Consider the following 19,848-nt stretch of genomic DNA (forward strand, 5'->3'; position numbering starts at 1 on the left):
CAAGCTATCTCTTCCATCCAAGAAGGTCAAGGAGATAGCGAAGGTTACGAAATAGTTCCTCAAGAACAAAAAGGCTTCTCAGCGTACCCAAGAGAGAATCCTAGGTTCGCTACAGTTTGCGTCAGTGACGGACGTCCTATTGAAAGCCAGATCGAAGGATATCAATCGAGTCTGGAAGAAGAGAGCCAACATCAATCTCAGGGACAAGATCTTGATAATTCCACCCATTTTGACAAAAAAGCTCCGTCCATGGACGGAATGACAGAACCTGGCCAAGTCAGTACCACTGCAATTCCCTCCGCCGCCTCTAACCATCCACACGGACGCATCTCTGAGCGGCTGGGGAGGATAGTCGCAATACAAGAAAGTACAGGGAACGTGGTCGGATATGTTCTGCCAGTCCCACATCAATATTCTAGAAGCGATGGCAGTTTTCCTGACCCTAAAGTGACTGACTCCGGCCAGAAACAGTCACATAAGGCTAGTCTCGGACAGTTTAGTAGTAGTCCACTGCATAAACAGAGGAGGCTCCAGGTCAAGCAAACTAAATCACGTATTGATTGCAATATTTTCTTTGGCGGCGAAAAATCATTGGCACCTGTCAGCAACTCACCTGGCAGGAGTAAAGAATGTTATCGCAGACGCACTTTCCAGGACAACTCAACTGGAATCGGAGTGGTCCCTTGACAGGAAGTTGTTCCTGTGGATTTGCAATCAAATCCCAGACCTTCAAGTAGACCTATTCGCCACGGAATCCAACCACAAACTACCATGTTACGTGGCACCCAACCTGGACCCTCTAGCTTACGCCACAGATGCGATGTCCATAGATTGGAACAATTGGCAGAAGATTTACCTATTTCTACCGGTGAATCTTCTGATGAAGGTCCTGCACAAGCTAAGATCTTTCACAGGACAAGTAGCATTAGTGGCACCCAACTGGCCAAAGAGCAACTGGTTCCCGCTTCTTCTAAAACTGAATCTCCAGCCCAAACGGATCCCCCGTCGAAAACTGACACAGGTAGTACAAACTCAGCCTGTGTCAGCTTCCTCAAGAGTTCTGAGTGCCCTAACTTTATGGACTTCATGAAGTTTGCGGCCCAAAGGGACGCTAGTATTGATCCACTAAACATCTTATTCATAGAATCAGATAAAAGAGAATCAATGCTCAGGCAATATGATTCAGCAGTAAAGAAGTTGGCCATTTTTCTAAAGGATTCAGCTGCTCTTAAGATGACCACAAATCTGACAATCTCGTTCTTTAGAACTCTATTTGAGAAAGGCCTAGCCGCTAGTACCATTACTACAATCAAATTGGCCTTAAGGAAGATTTTTCAGATTGGCTTTAATATTAACTTGTCAGATTCATACTTCTCTTCGATTCCAAGAGCATGTGCCCGTCTGAGACCAATAGACCGCCCTAATATGGTCTCTTGGTTTTTGAATGACGTACTTAAATTAGCCTCAGACACTAATAATGAGTCATGCTCCTATATAACCCTTCTTAGAAAGACCTTATTCTTAATGGCCCTGGCCTCAGGTGCCAGAATATCTGAACTCTCGGCTCTCTCTAGAAATCCAGGCCATGTTGAATTCCTCCCGTCAGGTGAAGTATTACTATCCTCAGATCGGAAGTTCTTGGCTAAGAACGAGGACCCACAAAACAGATAGGCTCCATGGAAAATTATTCTTCTGACACAGGACACATCATTGTGTCCTGTCGTTACCCTTAAATCCTTTTTAGCCAGGACTTCCGAAAAATCTTCAGGCCCCCCTGTTCATTAGATTTCTCTTAAAGGTATTAGACAACAAATACTCTACTTTATTAAACAGGCCAACCCGGATTCAGTCCCACACGTCCATGACATCCGAGCAGTGGCTACCTCCATTTAATTATTTTCACAATATGAATTTCGAAGACCTGAAGAAATATACGGGTTAGAAATCTCCAGCAGTATTTAAACGCCACTATCTCAAAAACTTAGAGGCCGTTAAATTCCTAACAGTGGCTGCATGGAGCATAGTCTCCCCTGAATGACCGAGTCTTACCAACTCCTTCCCTTAGCCTTTTGTCATTTCTTTCCCTTAATACTCTCTCCTTCCTACTTGCCTCGCTCGTATTCCCTGCTGAACCTCTCTCTTCCGGGCAGGGCTGGTTCGCTTGCCATCCCGCCACCGGAACATGTATATAGTATTGAGACCGTATTGGTTTTACGGACCTGTCTGTACATACCCTTGTATATTGCTTCAGATACCATGCTTTTACATTGTCTTATTATATTAAGCCATAGTTTAAGTTCTAGTGTAATTAGTACATAAGTAAATTTCCTGCCTTATTGCAGCGCATTAAATTTATTCTTTAAGTGAACCTTAGGTTTCATTATCCCCTTTTATATACTTGTTTGGTATCTGATAAGCTTGGATGGGAATTTTCTGATACCTTTTCACCGGCAGACACAGGTTGAACCCAGAAAAAGGATTTTGACGAAGGAAAAATCTATTTCTGGGGGAAGACCTGTGTCGCCCGGTGAACCCATCCCTTCTTATTCTTTCCCCACCCTTAACCAGTCCAAGCTTGGGGGTCTATTCCAGGAATGAAGATGGTGTGCGGGTAGTAGTAGTAGTAGTAGTAGTAGAGTAGTAGTAGTAGTAGTAGTAGTAGTAGTAGTAGCGAGAGCGAGAGGAAGGTAAGTGGAGTAACCTTTGTAATGGCTCTAGCCTTTGTAACGGCTCTTGCCGTGGGAGGGATTTTGGAAAGGAATCCTCTTAATTGGCAGAAGACCTGTGAGTAGTGGCTTCCACTCGCCCTTATACTTTATACCGACGCCCTTTGGGTGCTCGCGCTGAGGGTAGTAACTTCAGCATACCATGCTAGCTTTTCTCTGGTATATTTAGCATCTATTTATACTTAGAAAAGTGAGCTACAGGAACTTTTCACTGGGCGACACAGGTCTTCCTCCAGAAATAGATTTTTCCTTCATCAAAATCCCTTCAAAAATCTCACAGGATATAAGCTTGTCACATGAATGCCTCTTTCATACTTTTCAATAATCTCCTTCTTAAGTTCAACTGTGGTTCTTAACGTTTTCCTCTTCTGCTTGTCTAAGATGGCTGTTAGGACCAATGATTGAATCAAAATAGTACAGTATAGAAAACCACAAAAACTAAGGCAATACCTGTACAAGCATGTACTACTTGCTCAAAACAATAGCAGCAGAGTGAGCTGGCTTTAAATGACACATGAAAACAACGCCATCTAGCAGCAACTGACCGAAACACTTTTATTTTAAAAAAATCATATGATTCATTGGTTCGGATTCCAGTTTTTCTTTTGAGCTCTTGATGCAAAATTTACTCAAAATTTTCCATTGAAATCTGACTATGTTGAGGGGCATGAAACTTGGCAGGGTTATAGTGGGGACCAAAAAGTTGGTTTATAATGGGGTTTCATCCTACCTTACCCGCCCCACCCCACCCCCCTCCACCCTCAATGCGGGTGGGGGTGAGAAGGTATTCCCTGAAACGGAACTGGTCCTGCCCATGAAACAGGGGCTGGTTATGCCCGTAGACTTAGTTACTTTACGATTTTACCATACATAATTTCTGTATACATATGACTTATCATTTGGAAAGGAATACTATAGGGTAAACATCAATGACAAAATAGTTAAAAAACACTAGCGAGTCACTTATATGAAGCAGCAGATGAACATGCTTTTAGTAAGGATTGGTAAATTGCTAGTATATAAAAATCACTATCAAAACAAATATTGCAGCTATGCCTGTGGCAAGGTACTTCACATAACCAGAATAGTACACATGAATTGGTTGGCAATAGGTGTATAAAACAGTTATTAAAAAGCATAAGATGCATAGTAACTCAGCTCCATACGTACATGGATATAAGAAGCATTGTAGTAGTCACTCTGAGGGATCCCTCGATATTCGTTCAAGATTACCCGCGTTTCATCAACTAAAAATGAGAAAATAAGAGTAATTCTAAATACAGGAAATTGACAAAAATATGTAATGATTTCAAATGTAAAACGTTTATATAAAAACGAATAAAAAATCTGTAAAATCCTGCAAACTATTATACTGAAGCTGATAACGAATAGTTCAAAGTGCTAAAAGAAAAAACTAGCATCTCATATCTTTAAAAACCAATAAATACAAACATCTATCATCTGAAGATTGTGCAGTTTGGTCAAACTACCTAATAATGCAGTTTGGACATATTACTTAATATTGAAGTTTGGTCATACTACCTGATAATCTTGATAGTTAATTAAAAATGCTATAAATTGTTGCAGATCATTGCATGGACATAATGAATACACAAAACAGTAAACAAACAGAAAATATGCTAAAGGTAACATAGCTTACTTGCTCCTATATTTATCAACTGAAAATGATATTGCCAAGTCATAAATCTGAAAAAAATGTATATTCTCACTAAGGTAAATGTACACAGTACAGTACCAAAAAAAATGTTCTTCAAGTCTGGTACTACAGACAGCTGCAGGAAGATTCACCACAGATGATGAAAAAAATTATATGTAATCAAAATGCGCAACAAGCAATGCATCTAAAGAAGGCACAAGTTGAAAGCATCAATCTATCCTTAATCCTTAAGATTACATAAGTTCTACCTGTATCATGGAGGGGTGGCTGACACCTTTATATGAACTCATGTTGACTCAAACAATTTGGACACAACTTGATTCCTCAAGCTGCCATTGTCAAGACAAACATACCATATTTCCTGCCATATACGACACAATTTTCCCTAAAAAAAACTCGCCCCACATCTTATACCTCAATGGGTTTGGGTAGGCCTAGAGGCACTGGTTACCAGTGCTGTTGTGTATACTTGCATACCATGCAAACCTTGAAGTCTGCTATAAAAAGTTGATTTCACCACTAGACTATGCCTGGTGTGCGAGTTTCCTTTTCAGTAAATCGTGCTAGTCTAGGTATCAGAAAATTATGCTGATAATGTATAATACATCAACTCACCATACAATCAACCAACCTTACCAAACTTAAGGCTTGTCAAAAGTCATTCATTACTATTTCTTACAATCTACAACCATTTACTATTTTATGCAAAACATTGGTATAAACAACAGCACGTACTGACATAACCAACCAAATCAAGAAAGTAGTTTGCCAATGTTAGTTACTTTAACTATCACAAGTTTATTAAGAGATTCATTACAGTTGTCAACTTGTTAAAAACTGCTAATTCTCAATGGTGACTTCCATAAGCAGAAATAATATCTTAATTTTTCTTAATGTAATGCAAACGGTCTTAAGAAAGTATACCACTAAATTTATGCTGCTGCTGAAAAAATGAAAGTGCAAGCTGCAAAATCTCTTGGAGTAGAGAAAAGCAATGCCTGAAATTGGCAAAATCCCATCTTTACTTCATTTAAACTAGACTGCATTTATTAATATGGAACACTGCATTTTCACAATAGCTCTGCTAATTAAAAAAAAATAGTGCATCAAGTTTCAGTCTGCAATTAATGGCATGAGGATATTGGTAATTCTCAGATATCATTTGGCAATGATGATATCTGTAAGCTAGAAAATATAGGGTAATTCTCAGATATCATTTGGCAATGATGATATCTGTAAGCTAGAAAATATAGGGTAATTCTCAGATATCATTTGGCAATGATAATATCTGTAAGCTAGAAAATATAGACATCTTGTAGATACAAATGGCACTTGATCACAATGTACCTATTTTATAATACTGTACAATAATGAAATGACAGTAATGTAAGCAATCATTATTTTAAAATACAACTGTACTTGACTTTTGCAAATGGATATTGTTGGTGTACATAACAGTCTAACTGGGGCCAACAGTCCACACACATATACATTCACATTTTGTATCTTGTACATCGAGTGAGCTCATAAAATCAGTATAAAAACTTTTTCAAAAGATATACTGTGGCAATACAAACACTTAAATACGCTGTTTGACACAATAGCTCCAGATAACCCTAGTGTGAAAAATACATGTCTATAAATTATTAGATAATAATTGCAAATATAAAACTAATACTAAAATTATAAAACAGACTCCCATAATTCAGAAACACAATGTTCGATAGCCTTCTATTATTTGTTTCCCAACACTTTGTGAATCACCTCACTACCATAACATAATGTTCTTTACTTCTGCATATGGATGAATCATCAGCTGAATATCTAAAACAAAATTCAATTAAAAAATATTCGATTATTGTCTTGATGCCGTACTAATGAGATGGTCACTTGTGTTTTGGCTCTAACACCTTACAAAAACAAAACATCACAGCGTTGTCAGCCACAATAATTAGTGAATTTACACTGGTAAACAGTAATGTCAATAAACCACTAAAATGGTTAAAATGCCCAGCCCAGTAATTGTTACTCTGAGAATAAAAAATAAAACCCTTGGTAAATCTAAGGTTATGTATAGTTTTCTGCTGAAACTATGGCCATAATTTATTTAAAGTGGTCTTAGCTGACAATGTTTGGTGCATGTACTACTGGTATTTATAGGGATAGGTGCATGTTTTCCTTAAGTTGTTTAGTAAGAGACTATCCAGTGCCCTACAGTCTTGGCCCAAAGCCTGATTGTAGGGAGGGCTATGAAGTTCAGGGGAAATGCATATTCTTATTTTTCCTAAGTATATCTGGCCAAATTATAGGTAAGTTTCATATGGCAGCAAATACAGTATGTACTATATATGGGCGTGAATAAAGAGTGCACTATGGAACCAGTTCCTGAGTCTATGGGTACATGAATAAGAAAATCAGAAATATCTCTCGCCATTGAGAAAATGCAAGACAGACACCTAAAACCTCCTGATCTTTTGTAGAAATAATTTAGTTTTCATGGTACGCTCAATCCTTTTTTTATTTACTTGGTTAAATTCCAGGGGTAACTATAAATGCAGTGTCAGAAGAAAGGCACAATGGAACTAACTATGATGATTAATAAACTAAACTGCAAATGGTTGGTGGGCTGATGGGAAACAATCTAGAAGTTGACAGCCTGTGAAACTTTGACATCATTATAACCTATCCAGTCCATAGGAGCAAGGGAGTATTCCTGGTGAGTCATGAGTATGCCTAATCAAGCATTTTCCCATCTGTTCTGGAATAATCAAGCCTCCAAAATCTGCATAAGACAGGTATGTTCAGATATTTCCTTGGGATGAGATACTGGTAGAATTTTGGGAGGTAATGTTGAAATTCTTCCTAAAAGCTCTTTACGGCACCATTATAACCTTTTAGAGGCTTGAGAACATACATGTAGTCTTTTTAAAGCTGCTGTAATGGGAAATTTCCTGATACAGTATATAAATTCAAGATACGTAATATCTCTAGCTTTGTTTTACCTAGATATGGCACAGAAAATATACCTTTCCACATGTGCATTTTATTAGTTGTTTTAGCAGTTCTACTCTCTAATTTTGCTTTTCCATAACAGTAGAGTCTTTTGTAATTATTATTTTATCATCAAAAAAAGCATATACTCTTGAAAAACAAACCAAAAGATCATGAAACTGCAAAGAAATTGCCACTTTACAGTGTCCACATGTGACCCATAGGTAAAATAAAACAAGAGACAGTGTGCAGTGGGAGTAAATGTTGAATGATAGAAGTTTAAATATCAAAAAGTATGTTCAGCAATCATTGAAAGATGAAAATAAAACAGTGTGTAATCAATGTCAAATAACAAATCAATACACAAATAAAAATTTAAATAAAGAAAAAAGACCTGGAAAATGTGCTTAAGTGTACCTTCAATGGAAAGTGAGCTTTAGTGCAACTCAAACCAGGAAATTTGAATCTTTGAACGCGGGAAGCTTGAGTATAACTTTAAGCCTGGGAAACTGAAGTCCAGGAAACAAGAAGGCCATTGTACAGAGGTCAAAGCTGATACCAACGGGCCGATTGCGGCCAGCTAACTAACTAACTACTAGGGACGCCACGGACAGCAGCGCCCCTAGCGGTCATCCTTAATTATTAGCGGTACGCGTTTTACGCATTTTTTTGCTCGTGTGCTAATTTTCTTGGATTTACCTCCTTCTCCATCATGGAACGTGCTGCCATCGCATCGGCTAAGTTAAGTGCCTCATAAGTAGTAATTTTACCGTATTTTAGTCTTCCAGGGACCAGTATTTTCCTTCTAATAGGTCATATACTTGGTTTCCCGGTCGACTCGTGGCGGCACCATGCTGCCTCATGTTTAAGAATTCCCGGTCTTCCATACTGGGACTTCTTATACTTATGGGCTTACTATATCACGTTCATCGTTGTTTTTTACATCGCCTTTTTAGCTAGGTTAGCCCGTTTACCAATTCTCTTAGTTTGGTATTTAGGGCTATTCTGTGTTTCTGCCCAGCATCCCGGCTCTTGCTCTTCATCGGCTATCGCTGGCTCCGAGTAGGCTTCTGTTCCTCGGAACAGTTTTGCCTCCTCCTGGGCTTCTTTTTCTTTTACTAAAAGTGTCTTTTCCATCTTTACGATGTAATTTTAGTTTCTATTTAGGGTGTTAGGCTAGCCTAGGTGCATGTCCCATGTATTGGTACAGCCTGGTTCACGTGGCCCTTCACGGTTGTGTTGCTATCGCGGCTTAGGCCACTTGCGGTCACGTGTTTCCATCGCACCTTACCCTTCCCTTCCCTCCCCCCTACCAGGTATAGGGAGGGAGGGGTCTGGGGGACCCCTTGGTTGCCATGACAACCTCAGTACCTTCTTCCCTCCTTCTCTGAGGAGGCCAGGGGTTCTTCCCAGCTGGGTATAGGGCGACCACTTGTATCGGGTACCGGGTCACCGAGCGGGTAGTTGTTGGGACGGGGAGGAGTAGGCCAACCCCCCCCCTCTCTCTCCCGCCGCGTTACGCCGGGGAACCCCCCCCCCAGTTGCTCAGTCCCACCTCTCCCCCACTATAACGAACGGAGCCTTCCGCCGCAGCCGGGGCACGTTTGGTTATAGTTCGCTGGCTCCGCCAGCGGGCGGGGTGGTCACTACTAGTGGTCTATTGCTTGCCTACTATATCCTTCCCTTTTTTCCCCGCTACCGGAAGAGAGCTTGCTTCTTACCCGGGCACTCTTCTAGTAGACGGGGGGAAAAGTTTGATATTTATTTCGTTATTTTTAAGGATATACCCTAATTTTACGATGAATTTTTAGATTTATATAATTGTGTGTATTCCATCTCCGTCGTTTTCCGTCGTGGTTTCATATTTCACCACCACATCTGGTTGGATTCTTTCTCTTGTCTCCGGCGTAGCCTTGGACAAACTCCAACCATCTTGTTACCACACGTATTATGGCGGGGCTCTGGTTTAATCTAACTTTCTCGCTCCGGCATGCAGCGGAGCAATTGTTAGGCTGTAAGTGTTCTCCTGATACTTATGTATCTTTCCACTTACAGGCTACAACTGTCAGGTCCTAGGGTGCAATGCGACTTTGTACGACCCCTGCGCCCACGATGAGTGCAGATCTCACGCCCCGTGTGCCACGACTCACAACGCCATGATCGTCTGGCACCCGGAAGCCTGCGCCATCTGTTACGACCTTGTCAGTCAGCTGGTGGGGGGGGTAAGTCGATTGTAGACTTCTTTATCGTATTACTAACAACACTTAGTCATAAGCTTGTTAACCCCGTCCCCGCCACTAGAAGCTTCATTTCACCTTCTCTTTCAGGCTGCCGGTGTGAGGGAAGTCGCCCTAGCAACCCTGAAGGCTTGGGTGGGCGGCTTCGGGAAGAACGCCGCCAAGGGCCAGCCATACATCTTGGACAAGAAGCTGGCCGTTCAGATCTTCCCCGGCGGCAAGTCAACAGGATATGTTGACCCCATCTCTGCAGCCCCTCTCATCGCCTCCATCCAGCAAGAGGTGCAGCAGTCGTTCGGGGCCGTGGCCACGCAGGAGACGGTCCCAGACGTCGCAACCTTGGACCTTAATATTGAGCCTATGGCGGTAGGTGCGGAGGATTTGTTGGTTGAGGTAGGTGTGTCGGGTGCCCAAGGTCTTTCCTTGGGCGCTCCTGGATCTTCTCCTGTCCCTTCTTCTACTGCTTCTTTCCAAGGCTTTTCGGGATCTGAGATCCCTGCCGCTCTCCCGCTCTCTCTGTACCCCCAAAGGTGAAGGACAGAGAGAACCGAAGACCCTTGTTAAGACGACTTCTAAAAAGTCGTCGTCGTCTTCTTCGCTAAGAAGTCTTCGACTTCCTATGCTGACGCAGTGAAGGCTAAGCCGAGCTCTTCCTATTCAAAGAGCTCTAGAAGCAAGGCTTCTAAGGAGAAGGCTCGCGCTCCTGCTGAGCCAATGTCTTCTCCGGCCTCCACCGCATCCACTCCGGCAACGCCGGTTGGAGTAGCGGGACCAAGCACCTTTGATCCCACTGCCTTCTCAGCAGTGGTGATGCAACAGGTAGGAGAGATGGTAGGCTCACAGGTCTCCGCCCTCGGAACCAAGTTCGAACAGATGTTCGCACAACTGTCGAGCACTTTGACTCAGTCGGGCCAGTCCATCCAGGATCTCTCTAACAGAGTTAGAGAGAATGAGGACCGAGTAGTTGGGCTTGCTCAGGCTCCTCATCCAGTCTCCCCAGTAGCAAGTGCTGGTATTCTCCAGCTACCACCTTATGAGTCGCTACCAGCCTTCTCCATGGAGAACCCATGGAGAGTGGCCGCTTACGCTCCATTCAAGGACGGTATGATCTCTGTCCCGGAGTGTGGAACTCGAAGGATTGAGGACTTCGAGTTTTATCCTCCGGGATTGACGCAGCCTTTCATTGGATATGCTAGGCTGACCGTAGCGGCCCTCACTAGGGAGGACAAGATCTCCAGAGAGAACGTGCTCTATAGTAGAGAGCACGCTCAGCGGGAATGGGTTCACTGCCTTGAGGACTGGGAGTGTACCAACACTAAGCTCCAGGCTTTCAAGAGTCCTTTTACTATTTTTGCGACGGAGGAGGAGGCTTCTCTTCCGTTCGCTACCAAAATAGTGGAAGCGACTCTTCAGGCAGTCCTCAAGGATGAGCCCATGCCACAGCTGAGGGAAGCGGATTCTACTTCTCCGCTCTTTCCAGCCTTCGGAGAATTGTGGGAGAACTTGCCTGCCACTTTCACGCTTGGTAAGCTCAAGCCGGACTGTGCAATGGACCAGTTTGGCGAAAAGCTCCCAAGGCTGCCTGATTCCTTGATCCAGGCAGAGTTCGACGCTCGAACTAGGTTTGGCAGATCCCTCAATTCTCTAATTATCACGGAGATGGCTGCTCTATCGTATGGCACAGAACCTCTATTTAAGATTCTGGCCAAGTCCCAGCTTCAAACGGTTCAGACGGATGCTTTCGACTTCTTCCAAGCTAGGAGGAACTGCCGAAAGCACGTTCTGCAGGAATGCACTATTAGGCACGAACCTAATAGACTCCTGGCTTCCAGCATGTGGGAGCGGACCTTTCCCAGAGTCCGCTGTGAATGAGGTGCACCACGAGGCTGCTAGGCTCAACCAGAGCCTTAGAGCTAGGTGGGGTGGGGTATCCTCCTAAGAAGGAAAACAAGAATCCGCCCCCGCTGCGGGTAAGAAACTAAAGAAGTCTGGTAAAAGGTTCCAGCCTTACCAAAAACATCAGCAGCAGTAGCAATTCGTTCAGGCCATCCCAGTTACCCAACAGGGACAACCTTCAACCTCGAAGCAGACCCAACCCATCCTCCTGTTGTCTCCTCAGTCGCAACCCTCGACCTCCTACGCACTCTCGCCGGCCTTCAACCCTATGTATGAAGGTCAGGCTTACCCTCCCTTTAATAGGCAGTCGAGAGGTAGCAGAGCGAGAGGCCACTTTCGCCAGCGTGGCACAGGAAGAGCGACAAGGGGTAGGCAATTCAGAGGAGGGCGTGGAGGTCAACCCGCCCAACAACAGTGAGGCTCCCCAGGTAGGAGGGAGGCTGTTCCTCTTCCGTCACAGGTGGGGGTTCAGCAATTGGGCACAGAGCATAGTGTCCAAGGGATTGGGTTGGAGTTGGATCAAAGATCCTCCTCCAATCAAATCATTCCATCAAGTACCATCAAAGGAATTGACAGATTATGCGGAGGAACTCCTTCAGAAAGGAGCTATTGCGAGAGTCAAGCATCTAAAATTTCAAGGTCGCTTATTCAGCGCGCCAAAGAAAGGCTCAACAAAAAGAAGGGTAATCTTAGACTTGTCAAGGCTAAACTCTTTCATTCATTGCGACAAGTTCAAAATGCTTACCATCTCGCAGGTAAGGACCTTACTTCCTCGTGGAGCCGTCACATGCTCCATCGATCTTACAGACGCATACTATCATATCCCTATAGCCAGACACTTCCGCCCATTCCTAGGATTCAGACTAAGGAAATCAGACATTCTCATTCAAAGTGATGCCCTTCGGTCTGAATGTAGCCCCCAGGGTATTCACGAAAATAGCAGAAGTAGTGGTGCAACAATTGAGAACTCAGGGAATAATGATAGCAGCATACCTCGACGATTGGTTGATCTGGGCACCAACAGTCGAGGAATGTCTCAAAGCCACGAAAAAGGTAGTTTAATTTCTGGAACATCTGGGGTTCCAGATAAACAAAACGAAATCCAGACTTACTCCGGAGTCTCGTTTTCAGTGGCTAGGAATCCAATGGGATTTGTCTTCCCACAATCTGTCAATTCCAGTGGTCAAACGGAAAGAAATAGCCAAGTCTGTGAGACAATTTCTCAAATGCAAGCAAACATCAAGGAGAAGCCAGGAAAGAATCCTAGGTTCTCTTCAGTTTGCTTCAGTGACAGACATCCTCCTGAAAGCAAGGCTGAAAGATATAAATCGAGTTTGGCGATCGAGAGCAAACGCCAAATCTCGAGACAAGTTGTCAGTAATTCCACAGATCCTTCGCAATCAACTCCGTCCATGGACAAAAGTGAAGAACCTGGCCAAACGGGTACCCCTTCAATATCCCCTTCCAGTGTTAACCATTCACACGGATGCCTCCCTGTCCGGGTGGGGGGGATATTCTCAATTCAAACAAGTTCAGGGGACTTGGTCAGTTCAGTTCCGCCAGCTCCACATAAACGTTCTGGAAGCAATGGCAGTATTTCTTACCCTGAAGAGACTTCTTCCCCCGAAAAAGTCTCATCTAAGACTAGTTTTGGACAGTGCAGTGGTATTCATTGCATCAACAGGGGAGGGGGGGTCCAAATCCAAACATGTGAACCATGTCATGATAGCCATCTTTGCACTAGCAGACAAACACAAATGGCATCTGTCCGCCACTCACCTGGCGGGGGTAAGAAATGTGATAGCAGACGCTTTGTCCCGGTCGGTCCCTCTGGAATCAGAATGGTCCCTAGACGACAGGTCATTCCAGTGGATATGCCGGAGAGTCCCAGGTCTCCAAGTAGATCTCTTCGCCTCACAAGCGAACCACAAGCTCCCTTGCTATGTGGCCCCCAACCTGGACCCTATGGCTTATGCCACGGACGCCCTGTCGTTAGATTGGAATCAGTGGAGAAAAATTTATGTCTTTCCTCCAGTGAATCTTCTCTTGAAAGTCTTGAGCAAGCTGAGGACTTTCAAGGGACTAGTAGCCCTGATTGCTCCAGACTGGCCCAAGAGCAACTGGTATCCTCTGCTTCTGGAATTGGGTCTCCGACCTCAACGGATTCCCAATCCCAAGCTGTCACAATCAGTACAAATGAGGACTGTGTTCGCTTCCTCAGGAATTCTTCAGACCCTAACTTTATGGACTTCATGAAGTTTGCGGCTAATAAAGATGCTAACATTGATCCACAAAACATCCTCTTCCTAGAATCAGATAAGAGAGAGTCAACTATTAGACAATATGACTCAGCTGTTAAAAAATTAGCATCCTTCCTGAAAGAATAAAACACTACAACCATGACAGTTAACTTAGCTATATCCTTTTTCAGATCCTTGTTTGAAAAAGGTTTAGCAGCTAGCACTATTACTACTCATAAATCGGCTTTGAAGAAGATCTTTCAGTTAGGTTTCCAGATAGATCTGACTGAATCTTACTTTACGTCTATCCCTAAAGCCTGTGCTAGACTTAGACCTTCTCAAAGGCCTACTACAGTCTCATGGTTCTTAAATGATGTCCTCAAACTAGCATCAGATACTGACAACTCGTCTTGTACATTCATAATGCTTCTTAGAAAGACATTATTCTTATTAAGCCTAGCTTCAGGAGCTAGAATTTCAGAACTGTCGGCTCTATCCAGAGATGCGGGTCATGTGAATTCCTCCCCTCAGGAGAAGTTCTGCTTGCTCCGGATCGTAGTTTTTTGGCTAAAAATGAGGATCCTCTTGCAAGGTGGGCTCCTTGGAAAGTCATCCCACTTCCGCAAGATCCTTCTCTCTGCCCAGTATCAACTTTAATGAGCCTTTCTATCTCGTACATCCTCAAGATCCTCAGGTTCTCTCTTCATGAGAGAAAAAGGTGGTACTTTATCAGTAAAAGGTATTAGACAACAGATCCTTTACTTCATTAAACAAGCCAATCCTGATTCATTTCAAAAGCACATGACATCAGGGGAGTAGCCACCTCAATTAACTACTTTCAACATATGAATTTTGAGGATCTTAAAAAGTATACTGGATGGAAATCTCCGACAGTCTTTAAACGTCACTATCTAAAGTCTTGGAATCTTTAAAATTTTCTGCAGTAGCAGCGGGAAACATTGTTTCTCCTGATACTGTATAGTAGTCATAGTATAGATCCAGGTCTCCTTTCTACCTACCTCGTCCAACATGCCTCACCCTATCGCCATGCTACTCGGATACTCTAGCCTTAGCCGCTGAGATCATATTGGTGGATTGTCCCTTATTTTTTTGCTAGGGACATCCACACTATGTACTTATAATGTACTTCAGTGTACCTACCCTTATTTTTATGCTAGGGTAGGACACAATGTGTTTGTATATTATGTAAATACATTATTTAAGTGAATCTATTTTGTTAAATTGCACTGCATTATTGTATTTTTACTAGTTTAATATAATTTAATTTTAAGTACTTTATATTACTGGCTTTCTTTTATGTCATTGTTTAGAATAAGTTAGCTTTAAGTACTTAGTTTATATTCTGTAATAACTGATTCACTTATATTATATCCCTCTTTTTTACAACTGATTTTCATTTGTCCTTTTTCCCATCTTGTCTGTTTCTCTGGTACTCTTTCATAGGCCGACACGAGCTGAGCCCAGAAAAGGGATTTTGACGTAGGAAAAATCTATTTCTGGGTGATTGGCTCGTGTCGCCCTATGAAAGGATCCTTAATATCATTCTTTCTAGGTAAAATTAATCTAAAATTACCAGAGAAAAACAAAATTAAGAAAATGTCAGTAAAACTGACTCGCTCACTCTTTAAAAGAAGTGTCGGTATGAGAATAGGGGCGAGTGGGATCACTACCACGAGACATTCACCATTTAGACCTTCCAATCAAAATCCCCACTAGAGAGAGCTGATACCAACGGGCGATGCGGCCGCTACTACTACTACTAGGGACGCCACGGACAGCAGCGCCCCTAGCGGTCATCCTTAATCTATGAACATCTTGTCCTGCAGGGAGGGCAAGCAATACAGGGTGGGTTTCATAGGGCGACACGAGCCAATCACCCAGAAATAGATTTTTCCTACGTCAAAATCCCTTTTATACACTCTTAATAAAGGTATGGGGTGTCAGCAGATAAAGGAGTAGTACTTTTCCTAGGAAATCAAGGTGTAAATATTCTTCTATTCCTCTTTTGTGGGTAAAACATATGGAGTAAAAGTCCTTTTGATTCCTGTAGATAATTTTTTAAAGAGGCCTTCTAGATAATATCATTATGGTAATTTTTGCTTTTATTGCACATTATGATGAGATTCTTATCTCTGAAAGATACTCTCTGGATCCAAATGCTTATCCCTTTGAGGACCATGAATAACAGTGATCAGAAGTGAGGGGTGATTCATATCACTAAGATTAAAAAGGTGTGGACGGTAGTGGAAATCAGAATATGACTTGGTAGTTTAACAAAAAAATGGCCTGCCATCTTGGAACTTCCAATATCTAATTAAGCAGACATGACCAGTCAAGAATAAATACCTTGATGAACACCATGGATTACAATCCTGTAAATCAATCATAGGTGCTATGATGAACAAGAGCTCCAGTACCAATCACACAAATGTACAGTATGTAAAATTAATTAGCTTTTTTAATCTGTAAGTCTCTATTGTAATAAATCATAACATGGAGAGTATCAAACTTATGATAGGAAAGTAGTAGAGAAGAAAAAACATGAACTGTAAACCATAGGTCAATAGAGGTAGTGACAAAAAAAATGTTTAAACTAGATTTTACATCCCACATTTATAATATAGAAGTTCTTTAATTGATGAAGGGGACAGGTGAGGCATCATGGGACAGCTATGCTTTGCCAAGATAATTAATACCAGGGAGGGAAAAAAAGTTCAATAATAGTAAGAAGATAAATAAAGATCCTCTTTCTACTGTAATAATGAAAGAAGCTTTACAAAAAGGCAGTGTACAGTGTGGGTTATTACTAATATTCACAGCTGCACCAATTTACCAATTTTAGATGCAGCCAACATTGAAAACTGTTTGTAGTTCATGACTGAAGAATTGGCAGACAATAAGAAAATGCTTATTTGTCTATCAGACAAAAGATCGTAGCAGGCATGTTGACTGTTCCGCTACAGTTTCAGGTACTCATAATCTATGTTTCACTTGCCTGTGTAGGCTGAATGTGAAACAGAAGACCTGAGGGGTTGAGAGAGACCTCAGGGCATGGCTGATGGGTTTATAGAGAAACAAATTCTCGTGTTATAAAACTCAGTTCATTTCATCACAGCCCATCAATCATATCATCCTGAATAAAGATTTAGGTGGAAAGATTGATCTAAATATCCCAGTGTTGTAAGGGCACTGAAAGACTTAAGACAGCAACAAGACAAGATGAATAACCTGTGAATGAGTACTCCATAATGTAGGGGGTCATTAAGAGTAAAGCTGAGATTCTTACTGGGTAAATAATATGCTTGAATCATACAGAAGATAATGTATAACAGAAGAACAGGATACTCACCTCATCATGTAAATATATAGCCTGATTTCCCAGAGTTCTAGTGTCTCAAGGATGTATTTCCACTGCTGGTTTAAATTTTCCACTAATACTAGGACAACTGGAAAGCAGCTGTTAAATGTGAGAGGCTCAAATGAGACCTTAAGTTAGCTTCATCAGTTATCTGCATGCTCAGAAAAAAAGGCATTGAAAAACTCAAGAAATGCAGAAAAGGTTCTTACAAACAAAGATTGGAATTCTTACTTGCATTGCTCCTCACTATGAATATCTAAAAGAAGGTCAAGAAAGTGCTTCTACATTTGAAGGAAACTTTATTTTTTGGGTCTTGAATGATGAAGTTAAAGTAAACAAAGTATGGAAGATCACCAAAGGAATACTATCTTCTTTGGAGAATTCAACTAAAGGTATAGACATGAATGTCCTGTACTTAGGTCTTCACTACAAGTTTACTGTCAGAGCAAAATCATTATTACCTTTACAGACTCTTCTGAAAAAGTCTGAATCTGCTAATATCCCTCTAAGTTGTAAAACTTGCCCGATAAGAGAATCTGGTGGAGAACCTGCAGAGGAGACCCCCCAAAAAAGTTTTCAGTAAATGTTCATTAAGAAGTCTTCTGTAAAGGTTCATTCACAAGTATAAAGAGATTCTCCCAAAAATAAAGCAGGATTCTAGGTGAAAAACAATGACCTACACTAACGGAGAGGGTGCCTCAGCAAAAAGGGCTAAGGGCTTGTTCTAGGATAAGACTCTCACAACTTGTGCGTTCATTGACTGCTTCTAATCCTACTCCATACTGCACCATACTTGATAGTCATATAAAGAACAAAACACGATCCCTTGTGACCGTAAAAGAAAACTGGAAAACTGCAGATCCTGGAAGCCTGAATAGTGCAAAAAGTAAAAAGTAACAGTGAGGTCGCAAATGGAGGTACAGCATCACTGAGGTTCAGAACAGCTATTCATAGCACTGCTGACCACAAACAATTAAAAGTAGCGCTACATACCAGAAGCTCTGATGACATATGAGCTACAGCCATTACTGTTCTCTTTATGTCTGATAGAGAAAAGTTTACATGAACTAGAAAATTTGAAGACCATGAATGTGGTCCAATATGATTGATGGAGTTGCGATGATAATATGCGTACTATTATCTATAGTCCTGTCCTGGTTATGTCATTACTTACACAAAAGCTAGCTGATTACTTACAAATATTTTCAAGTAAATGTCTTCCATTACATTTGTTTTGGGCGAACTGGTTTCATAAAATTTCCTGTAATTACTGCATATAATTGTGACAAATATAATACACGGTCAAAAGCTTTAAGTCTTTCTGAAAAACACATAAATAACTGCAGTGTAAAGCTCTGATTATGATGATAGTATTACAGTATAGTTCAAATATTTATGAATTAATTACACTTACAAGTGTTATCAGTAGCTCAAGCAAGATGAGATACACTGTGTAGCCTTCAAAGCATATGTAAGCCAATTTAAGCAACATCTGTAGGAAACATTTAGTTTACATGGGAGAATATTGATGTAACGGTTTTTACTCCTGTTCAATGGATTATTTGCTACTGTAGTTGGTTTGGAGAGACATTTTTTTCCTAGTTCATCATACTCCATCTTTAGCTCAGTCTGATCTGAAAAAATAAATCATTATCAAAATACTTATTTCTTGTAAAAAAGAAAGACACTACTGTATATTGGGATAACAAATTATAAGGTTAGTGTATCTAATTAATCTAATCTAATGTAATAGTAACTGCAATGATCCATAAATGCAGGGACAATTCTGCTGACATCATTTCTTTAGCGAACTGAGAGACATTAAAGTGAACAACAGTGTTTTGAATTACTTGGACTATCATGAGCTTTAATCTTCAATGGTCAATGTAGTCATATCATTACATCTCCATTATGTACAGGACTAGTCAACTCTACAAGAAAATCCCCTGTTTTACAGCTAACTGAATATTTTAGTAAATATACAATTGGCTACAACAGTGAGTAAGATTATTCAAGGTACACTACAATTCAGTACCTTCAGTGTCCTCCCAAATATCTATTTGCAAGCCTTTTAAATAGGCTATACCTCAACAAAAAGGTTAATATTACTCACATAAGCCATTAATACTGTATACATACTTGTCATTTGAAGTATAAAAAAATTAAAGGTGATAATATTTAAGCTTTCTTCAATGTCACTTCTCAGATTAGGCATTTACTAAGCAGAAACAAGGTATGTAGTACGTATACAGTGCTGCTAAGAAAAAATTAATTTTTCTCGAGCTAATATATATATATATATATATATATATATATATATATATATATATATATATATATATGTGTATCACAAATAAATATGATCTCAAATGCTATTACACTTGAGCTACAAAATTCCATATAAAGAGCTGTAATTATCTTTGACTGAGGAAGACGTGTACTCAGAAGGGTGTTTGTGACAAGTTAAGTATGTATTACTGCAAAACACCTACCAAAAGGCTTTGTAGCAAAATTCCTGCATCTAGGTCCCTAAGAGAAAGCCAAGATTCTGAGTCTAGTATCCTATGACTGGAAGATATTGTTTGTAAATGCAACCCTTGTCAATGGGTGTAGGATGTGATATTTCTTTGCAATTTTATTTACAACTGTGTTCAGTGGTAGTTACAAACCTCCTAACTTTATCCCTGATTACTGTGAACAA

At 41.1% G+C, this 19,848-nt stretch overlaps 1 protein-coding gene across 5 annotated transcripts in view; it reads right to left on the reverse strand.

The window, feature by feature from the left end:
- Positions 1-19,848, reverse strand: part of LOC135196921 (receptor-type tyrosine-protein phosphatase eta-like) — a 416,919-nt gene that overhangs the window by 102,873 nt on the left and 294,198 nt on the right. For all 5 annotated transcript variants that reach the window (XM_064223752.1, XM_064223756.1, XM_064223753.1 and 2 more), the window contains exons 16-17: positions 18,662-18,781; positions 3,897-3,973 (exon numbers count right to left, since the gene is read on the reverse strand). In XM_064223752.1, coding sequence (XP_064079822.1) covers positions 3,897-3,973; positions 18,662-18,781 — 197 coding nt within the window. The remainder of the gene's footprint in view (positions 1-3,896; positions 3,974-18,661; positions 18,782-19,848) is intronic.

The sequence above is a fragment of the Macrobrachium nipponense genome, chromosome 18 (genome assembly GCF_015104395.2).
Source record: "Macrobrachium nipponense isolate FS-2020 chromosome 18, ASM1510439v2, whole genome shotgun sequence".
NCBI lineage: Eukaryota > Metazoa > Arthropoda > Malacostraca > Decapoda > Palaemonidae > Macrobrachium > Macrobrachium nipponense.